The sequence below is a fragment of the Podarcis liolepis genome (assembly GCF_965112155.1).
Source record: "Podarcis liolepis genome assembly, chromosome: 14".
NCBI lineage: Eukaryota > Metazoa > Chordata > Lepidosauria > Squamata > Lacertidae > Podarcis > Podarcis liolepis.
Genome location: NC_139569.1, coordinates 14,124,655 through 14,149,940, shown reverse-complemented (window position 1 = coordinate 14,149,940; position 25,286 = coordinate 14,124,655). Strand labels below are relative to the sequence as shown.

Here is a 25,286-nt window from a genome sequence, read left to right as displayed (position 1 = left end):
AACAATAATAACATTGCCAACCATTTAATTTTCTTCCAGGAGCGGCTCCTGCATCTGTAACAATTGTGCAATGCACAGGAATTCAGCAGGTGAAGGTTTTGCCAGCACTGCACGAAATTTTGCATGATTAATTTCAGTGCATCATGTGGCTGTTAAAGGCACAGGAGCCCCGCTACAGAAGTTGGCAAGCTGAGCTACAACTCTAGCAATTTACAAAGAGAAATGGAAAGCACACTACAAACAAACCATGATTATGCAATAGTAAACTGTGGGTTTTCTATATTAGGGGTGAGGAACCTGTGGCACATTTCTGGGTGCCGGGCAAGATCGCAGCTCTAAGAAAGCATTTTTTCTGTGGCGAGAGAATGGCGCAAGAGCATGACACACAAAATGGCCGCCACAATCTCATGTGAAAAAATAGGATGGCCCATAGGATGGGGGGGTGTTATATATTCACCACAGAGACTTGTGGGATGTGCATATGAATTAATAGGAATAAATACAAGACCTGTCCTATTTCTTCTTCAGGTATTCATGAACTTTTGATTCACAGCTTCAGCAAACAAAGATGATTCCTCAAACTTACTTTTAGAGAGAAAGAGAGGGAGGGATGGAGGGGGGAAAACATAGATATCAGCAAAAAGATTATTTTGTTACCTGCTTAGCCAGTGCTTTTGCTAAATCTTTGGTGGTTTCAGTTTTGCCAGTTCCCGCAGGTCCTTCTGGAGCACCTCCCAGGTTTAGTTTCAAAGCTCCCATTAATGTTCTAAGAAAAAGAAAAGAGGGGAATTAGCACAGTATATATCTTTTAAAAAATAGGATACCAGGGTGGTGAAATCTGTGGCCATCCTAATACTGCTAGAGTAGAACTCCCATCCTCCATGATGATTACCCCTGCTGGAAGCTTGAGCTGCCGGGAGTTAGAATCTGGATCTATGCACACACATGCACTAGGTACAAATTAGGACATCCTCATTCTCCATAGACTTTGGTGATTGTCTGCCGAGTCACACAATGCTAAGACACTGGCCCTTCAACGTGTGGGTGGGTTTATTTATTTTTGCTTTATTCCTTGAGCAAGTCATAAGAATTTTAATATTCTCATCCTCTCAGTATAGTCAAATGGCCAAAGTTAAACAGAACAAGTTCAAACATTGTTCATTTCTCAATGAAATATTATACTTTTTGGAACACCCAGCATTTTCAGAAAAGGGAAGTATGCAAATCTGTGAGCTTGCATGCGGTTGCTGAGAGGGGCAAGAATCTCCCCATGACATTGGCCCTGCCCCAACCCAAATACCATGTCTGTTTTAGGGTATGACAATGGCCGCATGGATTAATGGAACATTCAGCCAAGAACTGGGTGCAGCTCTCTAGTTTCTTATATAGGTATCCTTGCTTTTTAAAAACCTCTAGCACTGGATCCTACGGTCCTGAGGTTCATGTGGCCTTTATTTGGGATCAAACTTTTAGAGTGGAAGGTCCTGCCTTGTGAAACTCCCTGCCAGTAGACGTTTGACCATAATTATTCCTGCCTTATTTAGACGCCTTCTAAAAATAGTGTTATTCAGGCAGGCCTTTGCAATGTGACTCTTTTTTAAAAACACAAGCTACTGTTTACTGATGTTTTTACTGATGATAACGGTAATTTTATATGCTGTGTTCCATCTTGCTGTATTTTTAGGAAAGTGTGGTCTATCTATCTATCATCTATCTATCTATCTATCTATCTATCTATCTATCTATCTATCTATCATTTAATCAATCACCTGGGACTTCATATGTGTAAGCCAAGGTAGCCAATGTTTTGTCTTCCAGATGTTGCTGGACTCCACATCCCTTCATACCTGACCACTAGCCATGCTGGATGGCAATAAGGGGAACTGGAGTCCCATAACATCTGGAGGGGCACAGGTTCACCACTCCTAACCTATATCCTGCTGAGCATGACTCGTGAACAAAAAACACAAACATTAAAAAAAGTGGGGAGGAGTGTTACCTATAGCATCGGTCGGTCAACGGCGTTATCACCAAACGAAGGGAGTTGCCCAGGTACTCATAGCCATATCTGGCTTCAGTTGTAATCATTCGGACCATCACTTCTCCCTCTTCCCAGTAATATCTCAGCTGAGAAATCCACTGGAAATCATTCAGATCTGAAATTTTGTCTTCAGACAGTTTTGCGACAACATCCCGTGCTGCAGGAACAAATTTTGTCAAATGGACCAGTACACTTAAGCCAAACATTGAGCTTCAACTCCTGTCTGAAAACCTGAAAAAGCCACTGCCAGTCATTATAGATAGTGCTAAGCTAGGGGTATCAATGGGCTGATTATTCAGTTGAAGGCAACTTCAGCTGAGAAGTATGGGGGGGGGGGGGAAGCTTGCATTTTTGAGACCCCCTTCCATTTTTCAAATACTTATTCCATTTCTAACCCTAGCTCCCTTTCCATCTCGTGACTTTCACTGGAAGGGGCATTTCAGTTTCTTAAGTATCCTGCTGTTCTCCCACTTCCCAGCCTTGCCATTTACCATGCACATCAATGACCGTGAGGGCTCCCAGGGTGAGCCGGGCCCCGCCTGACAGCTTCCCTCTGACCAGTTCAACAATTTCTCCAATCTGTTTGTTGCTTTTCTCCAAAAATGCCTGCAGGGGGGGAAAGGAGGTTATTATTACCAACAGGTAGGACTTGAAGCACCATGTTGCAGTGTTTGCCCAACCGCTAAGGGGATTGTCCCTGATTATTTAAATTTTAACCTACTCTTCAGCTGATAAAGGCTTCCAGAGCTGCTTCCAGATCAATGCAATGCAAGTCAATCTCTATCTGCCCAATAAAGTATTTGAACAATATGTAAAGGGTTGTCTCCAACTATGTCCTCCTCCGAGCAGACCCACTGAAATTAATGGACCAGTGTTACAGCAATCCCCTCCCCCAAATCTTACAGGTAGAGTTTTTCCTTGTATGGCTTCTGATACTTCTTTTGTCCAGAAGATGGATGATACACAGATAACTACTTGTCCTGGCCACTGCAGCACCCACTTATTCCGGGGAACCTTTAAAAACAAAGCGAATAACATTAGACTGCCATGGCCAACGAGGGCTCTGAGATTTTAATATAAAGGGAAAACTATGGTTCTAAATGGGAGGATGAAATGTTTCCCAAAACTTCCCTGATCTACAATGTGATATTTGTTTCATTTTATTTGCTGCTTGAATAATACCAGCAACCTCTAGGTGACTTTCAACAAATTTAAACATGCACATGTAAAAAGACACCAACATAAACAATTAACATTATAATATGAATAAAGAGGAAGTCCTGACTCCATAGAGCAGTGTTTCCCAATGAGCTAATTACTGAGGACTCCCTACTTTTGAATTTTTTTATAACTCCATGGTAGTTACCTGTGCAAAGCATTTTTTTGAAGAAAATGTGGGGAGGACCCTCATAAGCAAAGGATTTTATGTATACTAAAAAGACCATAAAATTTGTGATATTGCCACAAATTGCCTATCCCCAGACAGTTGGAAAAACTTGTCTCCATTGCTCCACTACAACTGAAAGCAATTGTGTCCCTAACTTGCAAGTGTTCTATATGCAGAAGGGTTTTTTTTTATTTGAGAGAATATTCAAACATGCTATTCCTTACTTGTAATCTGTGATGGTACATCTAAACAAAACTTGCAGCATAATTGGGGGAACTTGCATCTTCAAGACATAGGTGAAGGCTTGGTCAGGGCTTGATAAAGTATTGGGGAAGGGATCCCTTACATTTTTTAATGATAAGCATGTGAACCCGCCCCATGCAGCAAGTCATTTGTGCTTCCACTTTCTCTGCTCCCTCCAATTGCAAGAGCCCAAAGAAACTAGGTCAGAGGTTTTTTTGCCCAATCCCAGCTCACTTGCCATCCAGCAACTCTTTCACAAGTTTTCCCCCTGCCAGGAAGCAAGCAGAGGCTGGGTGATCAGTGGATCATCATTGCGGCTTTCACCGTACAATTTCACCGTACAATTAAAGAGATAGGTGAGTTCCTGGCAGAAGATGGTGCCGTGGACCCCCTGGGTGTGTTCCACGGACCCCCAGGGGTCCCCGGACCCCTAATTGGGAACCACTGCCATAGAGGGTAGCCATGTGCTTTACTTTATGGAAAACAGGGTATCCAGTCCGATGTCTAGATTAAGGATAAAGAGCTATAAGAAGGGAGAACCTTGAAGCTGCCCATGCACAATTAGTACCCAGACAGCAGGCTGAATACACCACACTGTGCTGAGATGTATTTCTATGCAGCTTATAGTAATTACTTCCAAATTTGAATCTATACGTATGCAATATGCAAATTGCTTCTTATGATGCACTCTCTTTTAGCCTCCACTAACTATACTTTAAATTAGGATGGAAAGAAGCTAGTTTCCTTATAGATCTTTAGGTGATTTGCACTAGATCAGGGAGTTTCTGGCTCTCAATCTCTGAAGAGTGAATGAAAAGACAGACACACACACTCCCAAATTAGGCTGCTGAAATGACGAAAGCTACCAGGAATACATTTTAATGGGAAAAGGCCATGAGTTCAACTCTGATATGGGGGGGGGACTTACCTGCCCCCCACCCCATGGCACTGCTGCTTCTTATCAATGGACCACTTAAACTACTACTTGTAAACCTGAATTTCAGTTCAATCGAGTTCATGGGACTTAAGATACCTTAAGTACAACTGTGTCATTGAAAATCATTGCTTATTACCTACCTGATCATATCCTTCGATGCCCCTTTCTATGACTTTTCTGATACTGGACAGCATCATGTTTTCTACTTGTGACAGCCACTTCTCAACCATGCCCTTAGGAAAAAAGATAAATGTGAAAATGAAGGCTCCATGAACCCAAAACCATACCATGATTGAATGAGAACTTTCACAATGAGAAAGTCCAAACCCTGGAGAGGAATCATATATGTGGTTTGTTTCAAAGGGCTGGCACAGAACAGGTTCTGTGCAGTAACTCATACATTCATTGTTAATAAGATTTTAATTGGAAATGCCCTCAATGAAAAGGAATCTATGCTTCTAGGCAATATATATGTAACATATTATATGTTGTACAGGTCAGAGCCCAGCCTGGAGGGACATCATCTGAGGATGAGGAGTGGGACTATGCCGAGACCTCCAGAGCCTGCTATCACAATCTATCAGCCTGAGACACTGAGCACCAAATACATCTTACTCGTCTCCCCCAAGGTCCCACACACCAAGCTTGGACACCTTGGTCCCAGGCTCTCCCCTTTCACCTCCAGTTTTCACCCCCCTGGAGCAGAGATGGAATTAGTCCCAGCAAGAAGTCCAGCACCACCGGAACAGCCCTTGCCTGCTTTGCCACTAGGGATACTTGGGAGGAGGGAATAGCCACAGAAGGACCAGGTGTGCACTGGGACACAGCAGATGACCAGGAAGGGTGAGGAGTCTCCCCTGAGCCTCTCCTGGAATACAGCTTCCTACTGCACTCGCATGGGCAGCTTCAACTCTGCCTAGGAATGGGTGAATTGATTTTGGTTTCTCTCTGTTTCCCATTTTCCTTGTCTTCAGTTCTCCACATTTCATGTCAGTTGGCAAATTTGTCATTAAAATTTGTTAAGCATTTTAATGAGAATTTCTACTAACGAGAACATTCTTCAATGGAATTTTGCCCAACAAACACATTTCCACAAACAAGTCACCCTAATAAAATGTATTTCCACCCCCTAATATATGCATTTCTTTGCATTTTACCTAGCATATGCATATTTGTACACATTACTTGGTTGAAGAACTGCACAGCAAAATTCAGATAAATGCTAGTTTAGAAGGGTGGCTATGATTCAGTTTGCTTATTGTTTCAGAAAGTATGAATTATGTAGGTTCACTTTAAAATGCAAACTGAATAGAGTTTCTTTCCCATTCCTAGTCCTGGTTTGCCCTGCTCCAAGATAAAGAGAATTGATGGTGGACAAAAGGATTACTTTTCAATGCTCTTCACTTTTTCATCTAAAAACTGGCATCTTCCATTGAGCTTATTCCCCAATAAGCACATTGCTATGGCCAAGCTATCAAACAGAAAAACAAGAAAATTCTATGCAAAGGTTACTTTGGCTTGTGCTGGGTAGATTGTCTTGATAAAAGGTACAATTTCCTTCTCTGAGCTGATCATGCCTATAATCTCCATGTTCTCCGTAAAGTCTAGTTTTGCGATTCCCTCAAAGCACTTTTTCAAGTGTGGCTGCACTCGGAGAGGATCTTTGGTTTCGGACAAAATCTCCAGCAACTCGTCATTAGAAAGGAAGAAGAATCTGTTCAAAATAGGGTTGTTGTTTTTAACATCCACACATTAATTTTCATGACACAGAAGTCACACAGTTTGGTGGTCATCACTTCATTGACCCCTAACCTAAATGGGGAGGGGCCACCGCTCAGCAGAATAGCATCTAGCCCAAATACAGGGAGTCCCAGCTCCCATGTCTGCTCCTTCAGTTAAAAGAATCTCAGCTGGTAGGTCAGAGGTGTGGAGTTTTTTTTTTTCAACCAAAGGGCTGCATTCTCTTCTAGGCAACCTTGGGGGATGGGGATGTGCCAATGGTGGGTGAGGCAAAACAACTCATGCAAATGTTACCTTAGTGCAAAAGGGTAGTTTCTACACACTCTCATAGACTCATCTCTGTCTTCCATCTAGGCAAGAGGCATTCTCAGAGTTCAATAATACTTTGCAGACAGACAAAAACACTCAAGGAGAGTGGGAAGATGGCTAATTAGAGCTGGAGCTGGGAAGAGGGTGTGTGGCCTGGGGTAAGTCTTAAGAACAGAGAAGCTTATCTCTTGTGTGACGATAAGCTTAGCAAATGTGTAGGTAGCATCTTACTACAACTCAAAAGCCAGAGAAAAAGAAGAAGAAGAGTTTGGAGTTGATATCCCACCTTTCACTCCCTTTAAGGAGTCTCAAAGCGGCTAACATTCTCCTTTCCCTTCCTCCCCCACAACAAACACTCTGTGAGGTGAGTGGGGCTGAGAGACTTCAAAGTAGTGTGGCTAGCCTAAGGTCACCCAGCAGCTGCATGTGGAGGAGCGGAGACGCGAACCCAGTTCCCCAGATTACGAGACTACCGCTCTTAACCACTACACCATGCTGGCTCTCAGATTTCTGCATCTCCTCTTGATTTTTATGACCGTTTGCCCCCTAAGGTCTTTATCTGGCCAAATTTATCACAGCACCACTACTCAGAAGGAAATGCAACCATGTTTGAGAGGGTTTTGTACAAGTGGGAGGAAAAGAAAAGTAAGACAGGAATGACCAAGGCTTTAAAAATTATGTATGTCATATAGTAAGTGTGTAGAGAGGAGTTTTCTTCCCTCCCTAATACTAGAACCCAGGGTCATTCAGTGTAGCTCACTGGTCACATATGTGACAGAGGAAAGGAAGTACCCCATCATGCAGCACACAACTAAACTATGGAGTTTGCTGCAACAAGATGTGGCAATGGCCACAACTTAGTTTTAAAGGGGGAATTATTCAAATTCATGGAGGATAATAAGGCAATCGGTTGCTACTGGCCATGGTGGATGTATGTTATGTCCATGATCAGAGGGACCATGCCTCTGAAAACCAGTTGCTGGGGAACAACATTATCCCTGTGGCTTCCTTGTAGGCTTCCCAAGAAGCATCAGGTTGGCCGCTGTGGAAATTAGGATGCTGGACTAGATAGGGCTTTGGACAGAACCAGTAGGGCTCTGGTTGTTTAAATCTGCTTAATTTGACTGCTCAGTGTAATGTCTATGACAGATCCATTCCTTTGTCCAGACCACCATTCCAGAATGCTCTGGCCTAAGCATAGACTAGTCTACTTCAGGACTCAAGAAATAATTCTGGAAGGAGAACACCAGCCTGTTTGCAACAGTGAGCAAGGAAAGCTCCCTGAAATAAGCTTCTTCATTTAATAGCCATAGCCTCAGTCCAGCTTCTTGTTTCTAAGAGTCCCAGGCCTCTGAACTCAATGCTTCCTGTGTAGTCAATGTGCCATGTGTATCCACAAATCTAATTTCTCAATGAGAATCGATTTGCTTTAAATTGAAACTTGTTAATGAGCCCACCTTGGGAAAAATAACCTTTTCTTTTCCAAGTAAGTATTCAGACCCTTCTGTATGTCTTCCAAAAGCATATTTGCTTCTTGAAGTCTGTCCAACATCTTTGGTTGCTCAGTGGCGATCAGGACTCTGGTGTCTTTCACCTATTTTTTTTAAAAAAGCATACAATAGTAAAGAAGCTGAGCCCCCACAGGCTCCTCATCCTTGATACAAAGCATCATTTGCAGCTAGGACTCCATCAGAACAAGTTTAGCACACCTAGCGATTTGCCCATGGTTCTACAAGATTTGTAGTCGACCATCTCGAGTCTCTTGCATTTTGGGCCCATACTGACTTCCTGTGTTTGCCTGCCAGTATCTTACCGGACGGTTCTCTTTGAACCTGGTTCCTGCTACCACTGGCTGGACCACATATCTCTCAGGATGTTTATGGGCTCTGTCAGTTCAAAACAGGACACTCACCTGGGAGGGAGAAGACTGCCTGCCATGTTGATAGCCTTGCCAAGGCTCACTTACACTACTGTATGAGACAGATTAGACTAAGCAGAAGTGACTCGAGAGTAAACTTTGCAGATGAGCAAGGGATGTGAATCCAGTCTCTATGCAACACTAGAACTGTGCTACATCACACAGCTGCTACGGTACCAAACAGGTATGGTATGCTGTGTAAGAAACCCCAACCATTTTGTCTGCTAAAGCCCAACCACTGCCGGTGAGCAACAACCTGGCTCAAAACTATTGCAATCTTTCTTTTACAGGGAAAGTGAAATGCTCTATGCATGAACCCCACCCCCATGTGATATGTTCACACTGTAGGGGGTTGGACTAGATGACACTGTGGGTCCCTTCCGCCTATACAATTTTTGTGTGTGCAGAATCCCAAGTGCAACTGTCTACTTACTGCTTGCACCATGATGTCCTTCCAGTACATGTCCACTATTCCAAACTTCCTCCCCTCCTCTGGCATTTGAGCAATAATGTCCTCAGAGCTGAATATGGGTTCCAGATAAAGCCACGTTGCCTGGCATTTTAACCAATTGTCTAATATTTCCTGCATCAGAACAAGCTTCTCCTCCCACCTCTGTAAAGAGATCAATGTAAAGGTCTTCAAGGCACTATTTTTAATTCTCACTCAGCAGACTTGAGGCAACATTAAATAACAGGCTTCATTGCCCCTCCCTCCTTTCATCTCTCCTGTTGTATCAGTGTACCTACAAAATTGCACGGTGTTGTAACAGTCCTCCCCTCCCAAAACTGATTAACAGTGCTTCTCAAACTTGTTTTTCAAATATCATTTGGAAATAGCTTTTTTTCTATAAAAGAACCACCACCCTCCCTAAAAAAAGGTTTATAAAGTGGACCCTCAGCAATGACATTTGAGAATGTGTCCTTGCTAAAGTGGTCAGTTTAAACATAAGCCCATTTTCCCCCTATATTTGCATTTTTTTTATAGGGATATAAGATTCCAATTTATCTCTCCAGTAAACCAATCCCCAGAACTACTGTTTGGAAGTTGTCAAAGTCTTTCATAAGTTGCAGTGCCAGATTTGTATTTTGCAGACTACCTATCCTGTTCACACACAGGGTGAAGCTCAGCTGGAAAGATAGGAACAAAGCAATTCTGGAGAATGAAAGAGAGAGATCTTGTGTTAAGGGCAAGGAAGCACTAACAAGCTGTCAGAGTTAAAGGTAACGCTTCAGCCCATGATCAAATATTAATAGGAAAAGCCCTTTGGACTCTTGGTTGGAGCAGCCCTTTGACAATCCATTATTTTTTGCTCCTCCTTTCATCAGTAAGCCACAGTGGGAGGCTTCAAATTCAACCAAGCACATAAATCACACTAAACAGCAGGGAAAATCACCAAAAACAATACTCAAAATTGTGTGGATTTCATAAATGTCAAGCGGCTACAGACAGGTTTTGTAATGCAGGTACCAGAGTACAGTTGCAGAGTTGTAGTCAGCTAAGTTTACTCAAAATAGACCTGTTAAAATTATACTCATTATTTTCAGTGGGTCTTCTCTGAAGTACCTCAAGCTGCAATCTTAACCCTGTCTATTCTGAAGTAATTCCTACTTAATTCAATGGGGTTTACTCCCAGCCTGACAAACCAGCTAACAGACTTACTAAATGTGCTGACTGCATAACAGAGAATGTTACAGATTTGTGCTTTCTGCTAAGAGATCTGATGGCTAGCCTTGTTTGGGATAATATTTTTAAAAAGAACAGAGTGGTATACAGGTATATTGCAGCAGGAACAGGGGTGTGTTATCCAGTTCACCAGTGTGATCTATTATATTCGATGTCGCTGAGCCAGAACTCCCATCATCCCTGACCACTAGCCATGTTGGCTGGGGCTGATGGGATTTGTACTTCAGCAACATTTGGAGGGCCACAGATTCTCCACCCTGGCTTTAGATGTAGTGTAGAATGCAGATTCCTGTGCCCCATCTTCCCAATAAGCGAGCTGCTCACCCCATCCAAATACGTCATGGGGATGTTCTTATGCTAATGCATTGCATGGAGGCGCACAGAAACACAGACAACCCTGTTTCTCCTTACCCGGCATTCACCCTCTATCGGTTTGATGAATGGAGAACCACACATTGTCTGGGTCTTGACAATGTGATCATCCAGCAGAAGCTGGATGTCGTCGATTGCAGACAGAATGCTGGTGTCCTGCAAAGAAGCCACACTTAGTTGAGGTAACTTATTTAAACCCCATTATCACTGTGTTATGCACAAGTGGGGCCTGTAGCAATATGTTGTTCCTGGACACACCTTGAAGCACTCCGCTCCCTCTTTTCTACTCCTAGTTTGAATACCAGTTGCTGGGAATCACCAGTGAACGCTGTTGAGGTCCTGGTTTTGGGCTTCCCATTGGGGCATCTGGTTGGCCCCTTTGAGAACAGCATGGTAGACCATTGGCCTGACCCAGCAGGTTCTTCCAATGTTCTTATGACTATATAAGCAATCACACTCACAGCCTGAACATCAGAAATAGATGGAATGATTATACACACAATCCTATTCTTCCCCATATGACTCTTGCTGCCAGGTTTACAATTTTTGTGTCATCACATGTGGGTAACCTGCTCTTTCCCCATGTACCATATATTACAGGAATGCATGGTGCTGGTGTAGAGAATCTCCAGTCAATACAAACAGTAATAGGCATACAAATAGCAGCCTTCTGTATTCAGTGCTGCTACATGGAAGTGGTTATCACAAACCAACCAACCAACCAACCAACCAACCAAAACACCATCTTGGGGCATATCTTGCTCCCATAGGCACTACGGTCAGACTGGCAATGGGCAGCAGCCTCAGGTGATTGAGGAGCCAGCTGTGAGCCAGGCCAATGGTCAGAACTAATTAGTAATGCAGGACTGAAGGACAACCAGGGACTAAAAAAGGAAGCCAGGACTGGAGGACAAGCCGAGAAGCAGGACTGAAGAACAAGCCAGGTGCCAGGGCCAAAGAATGCAGGTACATGCCAGTGGTCAGGAAGACCTTGTGGTTCAGTCAAGGTTTAGCTGGAAAAGGAAGCCCTTTTAGATTCCTTCTTGCCCATGAAGACCTGGTGGCCAGCTTGGGTGGGTGCAGTTTAAGGAAGCTGCCACCTCCAGTTCACTGGTTCACCACTGGCGCAGCAATAAACAGATTTCAGCAGCTCTGGACAGCTGCCGTTCAACCAGAAACAAACCCACTGATCCTCAGTAAAGTAACATAACTGAGAAAATAACTATTGTCCCAAGCACAGTTGCTCGATCGCAGAAAATGTACTCACTGTGTCCCTGTATTTTACAAAAGTGAAACAGATATTTGCCCATTCCGATTTCATTTTCTCCATGTTTTTCTCTAGAGAGTACTCCTTGCTAGCTGCTGCTCCAATAGGCTCTAGTCTAAATGAAAATGGGAAATAAAGCAAATATGTGAGTTTCATATTGATTTACTCAGTCAAAGCTGCAATTATCTAAAGCCTGAGTGGGGAACCTTTGCTCTTCTAAATGTCACTGAACTACACCCCCCCCATCAGTGACCAGTGGCCAAGTAGGCTGATTGGGAGTTGAAGTCTGGAGGGATTTTAATTGACTTAAGAGACTCTCATCGTAAGAGTGTGAAGCTGGTTTGAGAAACAACAAAACAGCAAAGTTTTATAACAAAGCACAGGATGCAAATGTATTTTGGATCATGTTGTATGAAGATGGATTAAAAATCCAGCACTGGAATTACAGTGAGTCCACAGCAAATGGAGGTGTGTCCAGAGAAGATGGCTGTTATCTGGAGAAGCTTTCACCACAGAGAGCTCTCCATGGTCCTGACCCTTAGCTCTAGAAAAAAAAATTAGGGAAATAGTACTTTAAATTGGAGGTTTTCAACCTTTTAGGGTCCACGGCTTTCTTGACCAACTACATTCTTTCTGTGGCATCCCTGTGGGGCTCAGGGGCCCAGTTATGTCACCACTTGCCCGCAGAGCTGGCAGGCCCTCACCCCTTTTCGAACACCCTCGTGGAGTGTTTTCTCAGCCTTCCTCTTCTCCCCTCTCCTTTGGTGTCCTCTGGGTAGCCGCAGCTGTTGCCCCTGGTCTCTGAGCTCCACTCTCCCTTGCTCCAAAGAGAGGTGCCTCCCCGCACTGCCCCACAGGGGCCTGGGAAGCACTCCTTGGCCAGCCCCAGAGGCACCATTTGCCTGGGGAGCTTGCAGCCAGGGCTCCTACAACAAACAGCCATGCAAGCCTTTGGGAGGCAAAGACCCAAGAGACCATCGGAGGCGGGAGGGAAGGAAAGAGGGACAGAGGCCAGTGTTGCCTGCTGCACCCCTGACCATCATTCAAGGCACCCCAGGGTGCCATGGCACACTGGTTGAAAACCAGTATCATCAGCAAACTTGACTACCTCACTGCTCACTCCCAAGAAAAAAGAATGGAAGCTTCTGGTGCTGGGAAAAGTTTTCTCTTTCTTTGCCTGACCTACACCTTCCCACACTTGGCTCCTGATTAAAATAAATAGAATCATAGAATCGTAGAATCATAGAGTTGGAAGAGACCACAAGGGCCATCGAGTCCAACCCCCTGCCAAGCAGGAAACACCATCAGAGCACTCCTGACATATGGTTGTCAAGCCTCTGCTTAAAGACCTCCAAAGTAGGAGACTCCACCACACTCCTTGGCAGCAAATTCCACTGCCAAACAGCTCTTACTGTCAGGAAGTTCTTCCTAATGTTTAGGTGGAATCTTCTTTCTTGTAGTTTGGATCCATTGCTCCGTGTCCGCTTCTCTGGAGCAGCAGAAAAGAACCTTTCTCCCTCCTCTATGTGACATCCTTTTATATATTTGAACATGGCTATCATATCACCCCTTAACCTCCTCTTCTCCAGCCTAAACATGCCTGGAGAAGGGGGTTAATGGGCAAACTATACATGACATTATATGCATTTCTGCATTTCAAGTGCATGGGGTTTTTTAAAGATGCAAATAGTAAGCAACCCTACACATGAGGCCCAGTTCAACAGGACTTACTCCCAAGCAAGAGTGCATAGGATTGTACCCTTAAGCTACAATCCCAAACACACTTACTAATGACACAGTGGGGCTCATTTCTAAGTAAACGTACAACAGAACCATGCTGTTAGGCTTTGAGTGCATTTTTTTTAGCACAGATGCACACATGTGGGAGCATAATGGGCACAAGAATTGCATGAACTTAGCTCCTCATTGTTCTGGAGCAAGACAAGATGTCTCCCCACATACATTTTTTACTGAAAAGTTCTGATTCGATTCTAAAGAGTTTCCTAATATTCCACAAAAAAATAACTGGGGCAGTGAGCAAAATTGCAAGGCTTTAAACAGTTTCAGGAAATATCAACTAGAAATCAAACTCTAATGTAGTTAATGCATGCAACAAATATTAACCAGATTAAAAGATCTGGGTGTTATTTTCTTACTTATCAATGTATTTTGATAGACCATATTCCAACATGTTCATGAGTGATGTAGTTTCATCAGGTCTTATCTCATATCCAACTATTTCACTTATCTGGGGGGAAAATGGACAAAACACAGAAAAGGGGTTTGTACAGGCATGGCAATACTGGTCCATCTTATGGGCCTGTTGTAAGAATTACTGAAATGCTTACATGAAACATTACGCTCCATATCTGTAACTAAACCTAAATCATAATTGCAGCGAAAAGGACAACAACGTGTGTGTTGTATATTACAATGTCCTTTTCTAGGGTTTACAGATTTCATTTGCTTAGCTAATTGTTTCCCATAAAAAATCCCAAAGCAATAGACCCCTGACTTGATGAGGCTTATTTGATATCAACACAAAATGGAACCTTTCGTGTCATCGGCCCTGTCCTGTAGAATGCATCATGACCCCTGTTAAGGTCTACACTACAGTTGGCTAATACGCGTGACATCAATGATAACAGTGACACATTCCCTCCGCTCAATCATGTCCATGCCATTTCGGGCATTTGAAGGGGGCTTAATTTTTATTTTTTTTAAAAAAGAATAACTTCTTATGAGAGTGACATAAGAAATTCACACTAAAATGCCGATCAATTTTCAAAACTGATATGCAAACTGATGTGCAAACGTGTAGTACTGAACCCAGGACTGGGAATATGAGAAACAGAGAGAAACCATAATCAACAGACTTCCCCATCGCTACCTGTTCCCAATGCCTATCCTTCATCCCTCGATTGCAGGCAATAGAGAGGACAGGAAGATGTTGCTTGAACTTGTCGATCTTAAATTTCACATTCTCCGCTAAACGCTTTGGTCCAGGTTGATCTACTAAGGTCTTTGTCAGTTTGTACATTGTCCGCCACATGGTGGCAACATCTTCACTGATTTCCTCAGCGTTCAGCTGCAGGAGAGGTCCTGCATGTGAAAAAGCAAACAAGCATTTTGTAAATCTCAAAATCCAAGTTTTCTCTGCAAAGATTTACTGGCAGGTATTGAAGGCACTGTAACAAAACCAAAGCCAAAATCAATAACTCCTAGTTAAATACCAAAAGCACTGCCTTAAATAATACATGCCCATGCAAGAATATCTCAGGCTCAGAGATATTCTGCCTCAAGACAGGTGCTGTACACATAGCTGCAGAGAAAAGAAAATGGGAGATTACTTTCTAACAAATGAATATCTGGGTGAGGGCAATTTCATTTTAGAAGTGCCTTCAGATGATATTATTATTATTATTATTATTATTATTAAATCTTCTGCTTTCTGGGAAGGGAGCACACATTTTATTTTCTCTCGTAAAGATCAGTAAACATAATTTTTTAAAGACACACAACTCAGTTGCAAGCAACTTATCTTCGTGCATGAAAAACCTCACCATTCATCCATTCCTCAGACTTCGTATGGAAGTTGTAAGCAGTCACCCAAAGCTGTTCAAAAGGTATTTTGTTTGTGATGATAGTCTGCAGCAGTGGAAACTGGCTTTTCTCTCGTTCCAGTAGCTCCTCTTCCTTATTAATAGCCTGTAACACACACATACACACACATTATTTTAATGATTTGGTGCAGAGCTCTTGGTGTATGTGTGTTTTCAATCCAGCATTACAAAGAGAGCTAAAACAATTTCTTTGGAGAAGGGGGAAATTCAGATCTAAGTCTCCCCACGTCATTTCCTTATCAAAATTTGCTACAACATGGTCTGTGCATGCAGAAGAACACTAGAACTCAGGGATATCCAATGCAGCTGAATGTTGGAAGATTCAAGAGAGATAAAAGAAAGCACATCTTCATGCAGTGCATAAACTATGAGACTCACACCAACAGGAGGCAGTGATGGCTACCAACTTGGGTGATTTTAAAGGATTGGACAAATTTGTGAAGGAGAAGGTTATCAGTGGCTACTAGCCACAATAGGTATGTTTTGCCTCCTCAGCAGTAATGCTTCTGAATACTAGCCACTGGGGATCACAGGTGGGGGGAGTGCTCTTGCACTCATGTCCTGCAAGGGGGGGGCTTTTCCCACAGGCATCTGGGTGGCTGCTGTGTGACTAAGATGCTGGACTAGATGGACCATTGGCCTAATCTAGCAGGTTCTTCTTAAGTTCCCCTCCCTCTGTTGCTTCACTTGGGTTGAAGTGTGAGCTCCTCAGGACAGAGACCTGCCCTCTTGCACTTTGGGAAGTGCCACAAACTTTTTTTTTTTTTTTGCAATGATAAATATTACTACTGTAAATAATAAAACTATTCAAGGCTGGTTGCTGTGAACACAATTGTGTTCCAGAAAAGACCACTGGTCAACCATTCTCAATACCTTAATCTGCATAATTATCTATCAGACATATTCAGAATAGTAGAGCCACTGAAATCAATAGGCATGACTAGTTTAGGTCCAATTATTTTAATGGGTCTACTGTGAATAGTTAGATGCAAACCAGAGGAGCTCACTTCTGCAGAAACATGCACAGGTTGGCACTGTAAAATAAATTAAGGCTGCAATCCTAACCTCACTTATCTGGCAGTAAGCCCCATTGAATTCAGTAGGACCTACTATGGAGCAGGTATGGTTAGGATTATGCTAAATAAGCATTTGTAAATTTAAAGCTACTGAGAGACTAACTTCATATTCAGAAAGAGCAGCGTCCAAATTCTTAGACAACTCATTAAACTTTTCAACGTTGTTCTTCATTTCTTCCATGGTCATGACATCCTTCTTTCGGAAGCTTTCGACTTCTTTGTTATAATTTTCTAGGATAGCCTCGAATTCAGAGCACCTGGTTGTAAGAAAAGACAGCAAAGCATTCACTCATCTTATAGCTTGCTCCTCAATTAAAACAAACAAACAAAACCCCCAAAAATCAGTAAGTGAAGTGAAGAATTAAGCCACTTGGAGGTTTTGTTAGTCTGTTAAAGAAAAGTGGGATATAAAATGCCTAGATTGAATAAATAAACAATGGACCTTTAACTTAACTCTGCAAAGCAGAGGGTGAGCAACCTGGCTGCCGAATTCTGCATCAGCTGAAGCTTCCGAACCGTCTTCAAAGGCAGCCCTATGTATAACGCATTGCAGTAATCTACTTGGCTCACTTTTCCCAATGGTAGGGCTACCAAGGCCCATCTTAATGGCTTGGGAAGGTTCAAATGGGAGGCGGCAGTTTCTGAGGCCCCTCCTAAGTTAGTAACTTACCTTTTGATGAGACAGAGCTCCACGTGATCCCGTCTGTTGATCAGCTGATTCCTTGCGGTTTCAAAGATGACCTCAATCTCATCCGGCCAATGCAGAACAGTACTGTTCAGCTTTATATCATCACCTAGGAAAATGTTATACCTTAAATTAATCTGCACATCTGTTCTGTTGTGGCCATTCTTGCACTCCTTCGTATGTCATTTTGTGATGCTGCTGCACCAAAAAGCTAACTCAAATAAACTAAGTTGAAAGCTAACAAAATCTTTGACCAAGCTCTGGTTTTTAATGCAAGTATTTGTTTTTTATTTATTGCATTTCTATCCCACCTTCCTCTTTAAGGAGCTTGAGGTGGTGTATAAGATTCTCTCCTCAATCAATCCCAACAAGAGCATTGTGAGGTACTGGCCCAAGGTCACCCAGTAAACTTCCTGGCAGAAGTGGAAAATTGAACTTTGGTCTTCCAGGTCCTGAACCAGCCCTCCACGTTACACCACACTGGCTCTCATTAAAATGGCAGATTGAAAGCACCCTATTAGAATAGGCATCCTCCTTTCTCGTGTTCATAGGTGTATGTATCACTTAAAAACAAATAAAGGATTATTTTAAAAACATTGCTTCAGAATTATTGCTTTCACTCATGAGCAAATTTAACAAATGAATCAATTAAAGCTCATGCAATTAATCAACTAAGATTTGTTTAGCTGGGTGACAGTCCTAAGACCAGCCCTTAGCTTGGATTCTTCCTTTGTTGTATTTTTCTTTTCAAAAACGTACAAGGAAGATCAGCGTAGTCCATCAGGAATTCCAGTCTGTAGATAGCTTCCCTGATTTCACGACGCAACTTAAAGACAGTGACGTCACTGGATTTTTTCAAATAGGCCGTGGTTTCAACCAACTCCTCAGTGGTCATAGGGACATCACTGACTTTGTCTGCAATTATGCTGTACTGGTTGCAAATGCTACAGATGGAAGCAGAGGAGGGACATGTTAAACATCTATCACAACAAATGATTTTTTACGATATAGTGGTATATAAATATTTGCATAAACAAACAAATGTGTTAGGCAAAGTGACATACAAAACTGCGTTACATCAGACAGAATTTCTTGCAGAAGAGGGAGAGAGAAAGAGAGAGTTGCATTAAAATCTGTATATTAAGAGAAATCTGTACTAAAATGCTGGTTCATTATCATAAGGACTTCTTTAATAATATAAAAAGGATCCACAATCTGTTGTGGCAATGTGAAGAACTGAACTTAAAAGGGGGGGGGGAGAGAGAAACTAAAATGAATAGACCCCCCCTCCCATCATGGTCATGTCCCATTTATTTGCACATACCTCTGGTTTACCTCCCTGTTTTCTTCCACTTGGAACTCAATCAGCCTGTCTTTCAGCTTCTGAGTCCGACAGCAAAGATCCTCATTCAGCTTTAATGCGTCAAGGCAGAACAAGGCCAGAGGGACTGTGACGTGCAGAGACGCAATTTCTTTTTTCAGTTTCGTCAAACCATCAATCTTCTACACATGGATGATATTGCCATGGTTATATGGTGGTGACAACAGCAGTAACAACAATCACATTATCTTAGGCTATTTTGGACATGTTGAAAAAGAGAAAAGAGCAGTCTACAAAGGTCTTTCTTTCTTTCTTTTTCTTTCTTTCTTTCTTTCTTTCATTCTTTCAATTAGTTTTTATTAATGACTTTCTTGTGTAACAAACAAACAAAGTAAAGTACATACGGTGTCTTCACTTTCAATTTATAGTGTCTTTTTCACAATTCATTTACATTCAGTATGAGACACTGTTATCATATGCATTATGTGGTTGGGGAAAAGGAGAGAGGAGAGAGGGGGGGAGAGAAATGAGGGGAAATTTGATCTTTCATTTTATTGCATAGTGTTTGTGTAGGACACTCCCACTGCATGTGTTGATTTGTCTCTATAATGGGACATCCTCTCCAACACAAGGGCATTAAGTGTCTATTGCACTATCTATGCATCTCGTAGATACCTTTCTCAGGTCCTTTAATACACTCATTCAGTCCATTGCAAAGAAACGCAATGGTGTTGCTTGTGCTCAAAAGCCATAAGCAAGGTTGTGCCTTTCCCCACAGCAGTGGCATAGCGTGGGGGGTACAGGGGGGCCCGGCTGCACCGGGCGCAACATCTGGGGGTTAGGGTTAGGGGGCGCAAATCCACGGGTTAGCGGGCGCAAATCCACGGGTTAGGGGGCGCAAATTACTTGCCTTGCCCCGGGTGCTGACAACCCACGCTACCCCACTGCCCCACAGGCCTGGCTTTCTGCACTCCTGATCTTGCTTGAAAGTGCTGATCCAGAAGTGCAGGTTGACCCCCTTGCAGAGTCATGCCCTTCAAATGAAAAGCTCTCCAGGATAAAGAAATTGCACTGGCTTACATTTGTAATTTAGCTTTTAGTTATGCTATAAGTCATTACCTCCACAAAATCATCCAGATCATGTCTTTTGCTTAAAAACTCAGTCACGTCATTTTCTGCATTTTTATTCAAGAGATCGCTGTACTTCTCGTACACGCTTAAGTATCTTAAACACAAGGGGGGGGGGAGATAAAAGAAACATAAATTCTCCAGAACAGGATCAATGGTAATGAATACATGTTTTTTAATGTACTTTTATGCCATCATGGAATTCAAAGTGGCATAAATGTGGTTCCCAGGCAGTCACACATTCAGGCACTGACCAGACCCAGATCTGATTTGCTTCAGCAAAATGGTGACCTCCTGTGCCTTCAGACCAGTATTTGCAGAATGAATAACTATATTTCATGATAATTTTCTCCCAAGTCATTTCCATTGTTGAGACAAAAAATGAAAGAACAGAATGTCTGAGAAATCTACTATACATTTTGGAAAGTTGTTCAGGTTTTTCCCTGCTCAAGATGCATTTGGATGCTTCTTAAGATATTTAGGCCAGATTTGGGTTCCCAAAATCAAGGAGCAGGTTTTCAACTATTTGATTGAGAAAACTACCAGCATATGCTTACTTTCGCGGACCAACAAGATTGTGATTAAATATCTCAGCAGTTTTGTTCACATATTCTGAAACCAATGATTCATCTGCTTGGACAGTACGAAGAATTAGGTCATCCCCTTTTAATTCTGGGAATAGTTTAACTTGTACCTAAAAAGAGGAAGCAGGAACCATAGTGAGCAGAAAGGGATAAACATTGTATGAATGCATCATAGAGAAAATATTTGTTTCTTGACTTACAGGTTGCTATTGCTGTTGGTTTTTAAAAGTGAGCTATTTTACCCTGCCTAAAATTTGGGGAATCACACTATAGATTTTTTGCTCCTATAATATCCTAGAATTCATTTGATACGCTATTGTAAATGATTAAACAATAGCACAATCATATGAAAGCATTCTAGAAACTAAGATACTGTTGTTGTAGTAGTTGTTGTTGTTGTTGTTGTTGTTGTTGTTGTTGTTGTTGTTGTTGTTGTTGTTGTTGTATATTTAGTTATACCCAGCCATTTTCTCTGACGGGACTCAAGGTGACTTACAAGTAAAAACAAGAATTGCTAAAAACATAGAAAAAACCATCATTTAAAAACAAACATTGGTAGAATTTAAACAGTATACATATATAAAAACTGTTTAAAACATACAAATAATTACAATAAAAGCAGCACAGCACCCAGCCTTTCATTAATAGCAGTCAGTTCCCAAAAGCCTGTGGTTCACACATAATGCTTAGCTGTAGTAAACTATAGTACTGAGCTATAGTAAAGATTAACCCAGTGTTTCCCAAACGTTTTTGGGCAACGGCACACCTGTTTACTGAAAAAAAATCTCGCGGCACACCACCATTAAAGCCCCGCCCCGTGACGTCAGCGCGCAGCGTCACGCCGGGAGGGACGCACAAAAGTGAAAGTTTTTTCCCTCCCCCTTGCTGGGGAACCTCCAAGCTTTGGGGGTGGGAGGAGGCAGCAGAGCGAGGGACTGAGGGACGGCGGCAACTGAGGCGGCGGCGGCTGAGGCAGAGCTGGGAAGGGGGTTTCCAGGGGACACGGCAGCTCCTCGAAAGGCTTCTCTCAGCTGCGCTCAATCCGCCTCGGAGAGGATTTCCCCTCCGGTCCCATGCGTTCGTTTGGGGCATCGCTCCGGCTGCTCCCTCTCCCGCCGCGCAGGAGCGATGCCTCTCTCTGGCTCTCCCTCCGCGCAGGCTGAGGGAGGGAGGGAGGGGCGCGTGTGACCCGTCTCTGCTGGGAGACCAAACCCAGCGAGGCAGAGTCACGCGGAGGCGCCCAGGCAGCGCTGCCGGCTGTGAGGAGGAGCGCCAGGCAGCAGCAGGAGGCGCGGCCTCTCCTCGCCGCCGCCGCCCCGCCTCTCGCCGCCCGACTCGCCCGCCTCCCTCCAGGCATCTCGCGGCACACGAGGCAACGTCTCACGGCACACTCGTGTGCCGCGGAACACCGGTTGGGAAACACTGGATTAACCAACCATGGCTTATGAGCGTGGTTTGTTCATGAATAAAAAAACCATGGCTAAGGTGCTAGGCCAAATTCAAATGGTCAAATTAAAGCATGGCTTAGCATTACATGCATCTACGCCACTGTTTTCAATTAGGATTTGCATAAGATTGCAGCTGAAGTCTGTAATCCTATGTACCATACCTTTACATGGGAGAAAGTCCTACTGAACATAATATAGCTTACTTCTGAGTAAACATGGGCATGATTTTGATCTTAATTTTACTTTTACATACCTTTGGAAGACCCTCAGAATTTTTCAGAACCTCCATGAAGCAGTGATACAGTAAATCCCAACAAGCTTCCACATCTGGCTCAAATATAATATCAGGCTCCTGCACTTCCAGTTTGATGACCAACATTTGTGGTATGAAGAATTGCATTTCATGATAAGTTTCTCCAAAGTCATTTCCATCCTCAAGACAGAGAATGAAAGCATGTTACATCTAGAGAATCTTCTTCTGCTATATATTTGGAAAGTTGTCTGTCTGTCTTTCTGTCTGTCTGCCTGCCTGCCCATCTGTTCCCTATGCATGCAGACACCTCTGAAGATATTATCACCCAATATGAAAACCCATCCTTCCAGAGAAGGATATATTTGGATACCATCAGATGCCATTCTGAATCAAGATGATGGATTGAACCTTTCCAAACTAGACGAAAGTTAACCAAATTTGGCAGGATTGTATATTATTATTCATCCAACAGCAATAGAACGAAAATACTAGGGCTGTCCAATGGAGTCTGGCGAAGCCTAAAACTTGAAGCAAATTGGGTCAATCCAAACAGAACCAGACCAGCCAATCCAGGGCTGTCAATATAGGTGATGGGGGGTGGGGAGGCGAGGTTAGAAGGAAAGGCAGGAAGCCTCTACTGAGAGCAACCTGAGGCTCTTTGCAAGAGGGCTTTCAAACAGCCCTGTACTGAAATTTGGTTTAACCAACCTGTTCCAAACAGGGGAACATGCACACAGCCCAATTGAGCAGAACTAAACTCTCAGCTCACCAGCTGGTGTGTGGATGGTTCAGTACTGCTCTCTGCTGTGTGGATGGCTGGGGGAGAAGGAGGTGTATTATCTTCTTCCCTATCCCCTCTCCCAAACGTACATTTAATTAGGGTTTTAAATGTAATTTGTTGTTTTTAATCAGGGTTTCATTTGACTGGAGGTGAGGGATTTCTGGGGATGGACTTTTACTTGAGGTCTTCTATACTTTTTATCTGTCATCTATGTTTCCAGTTGATACTTCGTTATGACACCTTGACTACCATCTGATGGAATAGCAGCATTTGCTCTTTTTTAATCATTCTGTTATTTCATCACCTGCTGAAAATGCTTTTGTTTTCTTCAAGTATTTTTAGAGAATTAATTTGATTCAGTGTTGGTCACTTCTTCTCTATTTTATGGTTTTTTAGTTGTATGATATTCCAGCTATTTTATTGTACAGCAATTTGATGTTTATGAGTTGTCAGTTTATTTTAAAATCTTATAATGCAATACAGTTGTACCTTGGATCTCAAACGCCTTGACTCGTGAACAAATCAGCTCCCAAACAATTGAACCCCGGCAGTGAATGTTCCGCTTTTTGAATGATTTCCGGAAGCTGAAATTCTGGCACAGTTTCCGCAGCTTCCAATTGGCTGCAGGAGCTTCCTACAGCCAATCAGAAGCCGTGCTTTGGTTTCCGAATGTTTTGGAAGTCAAATGGACTTCTGGAATGGATTCTGTTCGACTTCCAAGGTATGACTGTACAACTACAATAAATGCATAATATAAGATCAAGCTGTATGAATGTCTACAAAGCACTGAAAGTCCAGGTGACACGGTCAACCCTGCATACCTTATGTATCCTAAAGAAGGAAAGGAGATCCGCTAATGAATTAATGACCATCTCCCGTAGCTGTAAAGACATGAGGACGGCTACTGAAGCAAAATATTCTTCTATCAGTTGAGAAGAGTCAAAGTCATTCTGGGGAGCAAGATGCAGCCAGTTTTGCTTCTGTTCAATGAACAGTTCTGCACATGTTGGAATCCACCTGTAATGTGTAAGTTATCCTATCAGCATATGTCAAGATTGTTTTAAAACGATGAGTTGTAAAACAGCCTTCACCAACCTGGTGCCCTCCATATGTTTTGGGCTGCAGCTGATGGGAGACAAAATATTTGGAGGGCACAAGCTTGGTGGATGCTTCTTTCCCCACCAAGCTCCTCCATTTGGCCCATGACTCGGGCAAGTCACGCCCACATGCCCTAACCCTGATGTCAGATGGTCAGGTAAAGACAGAGCTTGGCCCAAAGGGGCTTGGAAAATCCCCTTGCAGAACACTGGCCAAGTGCCCAATGAGCAGCTGGTTGTTGGGCACTTGAGAAGTGATGCACGATGCACTTTGCAAACACTGTGTGGGAAGAACGATTGGGTCTGTCAAGCTAAAAAAAGTTCCCCACCCTTGCTTGATTGCCAGTAGCATTAATTCATGCTGCTCAGGGCATTTTCTCTAAAGCCTCTGAAATGTGGTGGACTCCTGCAGGATTTACTATGACCAAAGACAGAAATGAATGGCTTTAAAAGCGAGGTTTTAGAACATCACACAGTTATTCTCTTCACACACATCTCTGTGAACTTAAGAAAAAGTGGGCGGAACAACAGAAGTTACTTTTATCTTTCTAACAGCAGGTTGCTTTGGGTCATTTCTATGAATAAAGCAATGTCATAATCATCATTCACATAAAGCAGAAGTGGGGAACTTCTGGCTCTCCAGCTGTTGCTAGACTCCAACTCCTATCAGCCCCTAGCCAGCATAGTCAACCATCAGGGATTTTGGGAGCTGTAGTGCAACACCAGCTAGAAAGTCATAGGTTTTCCAAAAGCACTCTGACCTGTTCTCAAGAATATCATGAGCTTCTTGACAATGTTTTCGGACCAAGTCTTCAAACTCACTGGGCAGTAGTGGCAAATCACCCTCGAGGATTTCCTGGGTACGAACAAACCTCAGGTTACAAAACCTAAGCGAGGGGAGGAAAAAAAATGCATGGCTGTGATGAACTTGACATAATGATGTGGAATAAGGATTAAATGCAATCATACCTGCCCGGTCTATGGAACATAGGAAGCTACCTTATAACAAGTCAGTTCACTGGTCTGTTTAGCTCAGTACTGTCTACATTGACTGGGGGCAGCTCTCCAGCCCTACCTGGGACCTTCTCCAAGCAAGACAGTTGCTCTGCTAATGATCTACAGTTCCTCCTTTAGGGACACTGAAAGCTGCCTGATGCTAACTCAGACCACTGGTCCATCAAAATCAGTATTATCTACTATGGCTGCAAGCAGCTCTCCAGGGTTTCAGGCAGGTGTGTCTCCCAGCCATACCTGGAGATGTTGGAATTGAACCTGGGATACCTACTTCATGCAAAACAGATGCTCTGCCATTGAGCAACAGCCCTTGTACTGGAAGCAGCACAGCACTGAATGCAATTTCCTACTGTATACAGCACAAGGGGTCCTCTGGGA

At 43.0% G+C, this 25,286-nt stretch overlaps 1 protein-coding gene across 7 annotated transcripts in view; it reads right to left on the bottom strand.

Annotated features, from left to right (window-relative positions):
* The window catches only part of DNAH3 (dynein axonemal heavy chain 3), an 83,290-nt gene that overhangs the window by 41,832 nt on the left and 16,172 nt on the right, over positions 1-25,286 (bottom strand). For all 7 annotated transcript variants that reach the window (XM_083474095.1, XM_083474100.1, XM_083474098.1 and 4 more), the window contains exons 9-30: positions 24,656-24,781; positions 23,619-23,814; positions 22,017-22,196; positions 20,289-20,425; positions 19,723-19,828; positions 18,607-18,785; positions 18,042-18,226; positions 17,268-17,391; positions 16,701-16,854; positions 15,462-15,606; positions 14,789-15,000; positions 14,055-14,146; positions 11,899-12,013; positions 10,671-10,787; positions 9,009-9,188; positions 8,115-8,251; positions 6,121-6,322; positions 4,749-4,841; positions 2,945-3,055; positions 2,533-2,647; positions 2,000-2,198; positions 658-766 (exon numbers count right to left, since the gene is read on the bottom strand). In XM_083474095.1, the coding sequence (XP_083330221.1) occupies positions 658-766; positions 2,000-2,198; positions 2,533-2,647; positions 2,945-3,055; positions 4,749-4,841; positions 6,121-6,322; positions 8,115-8,251; positions 9,009-9,188; positions 10,671-10,787; positions 11,899-12,013; positions 14,055-14,146; positions 14,789-15,000; positions 15,462-15,606; positions 16,701-16,854; positions 17,268-17,391; positions 18,042-18,226; positions 18,607-18,785; positions 19,723-19,828; positions 20,289-20,425; positions 22,017-22,196; positions 23,619-23,814; positions 24,656-24,781 (3,214 nt within the window). The remainder of the gene's footprint in view (positions 1-657; positions 767-1,999; positions 2,199-2,532; positions 2,648-2,944; positions 3,056-4,748; positions 4,842-6,120; positions 6,323-8,114; positions 8,252-9,008; positions 9,189-10,670; positions 10,788-11,898; positions 12,014-14,054; positions 14,147-14,788; positions 15,001-15,461; positions 15,607-16,700; positions 16,855-17,267; positions 17,392-18,041; positions 18,227-18,606; positions 18,786-19,722; positions 19,829-20,288; positions 20,426-22,016; positions 22,197-23,618; positions 23,815-24,655; positions 24,782-25,286) is intronic.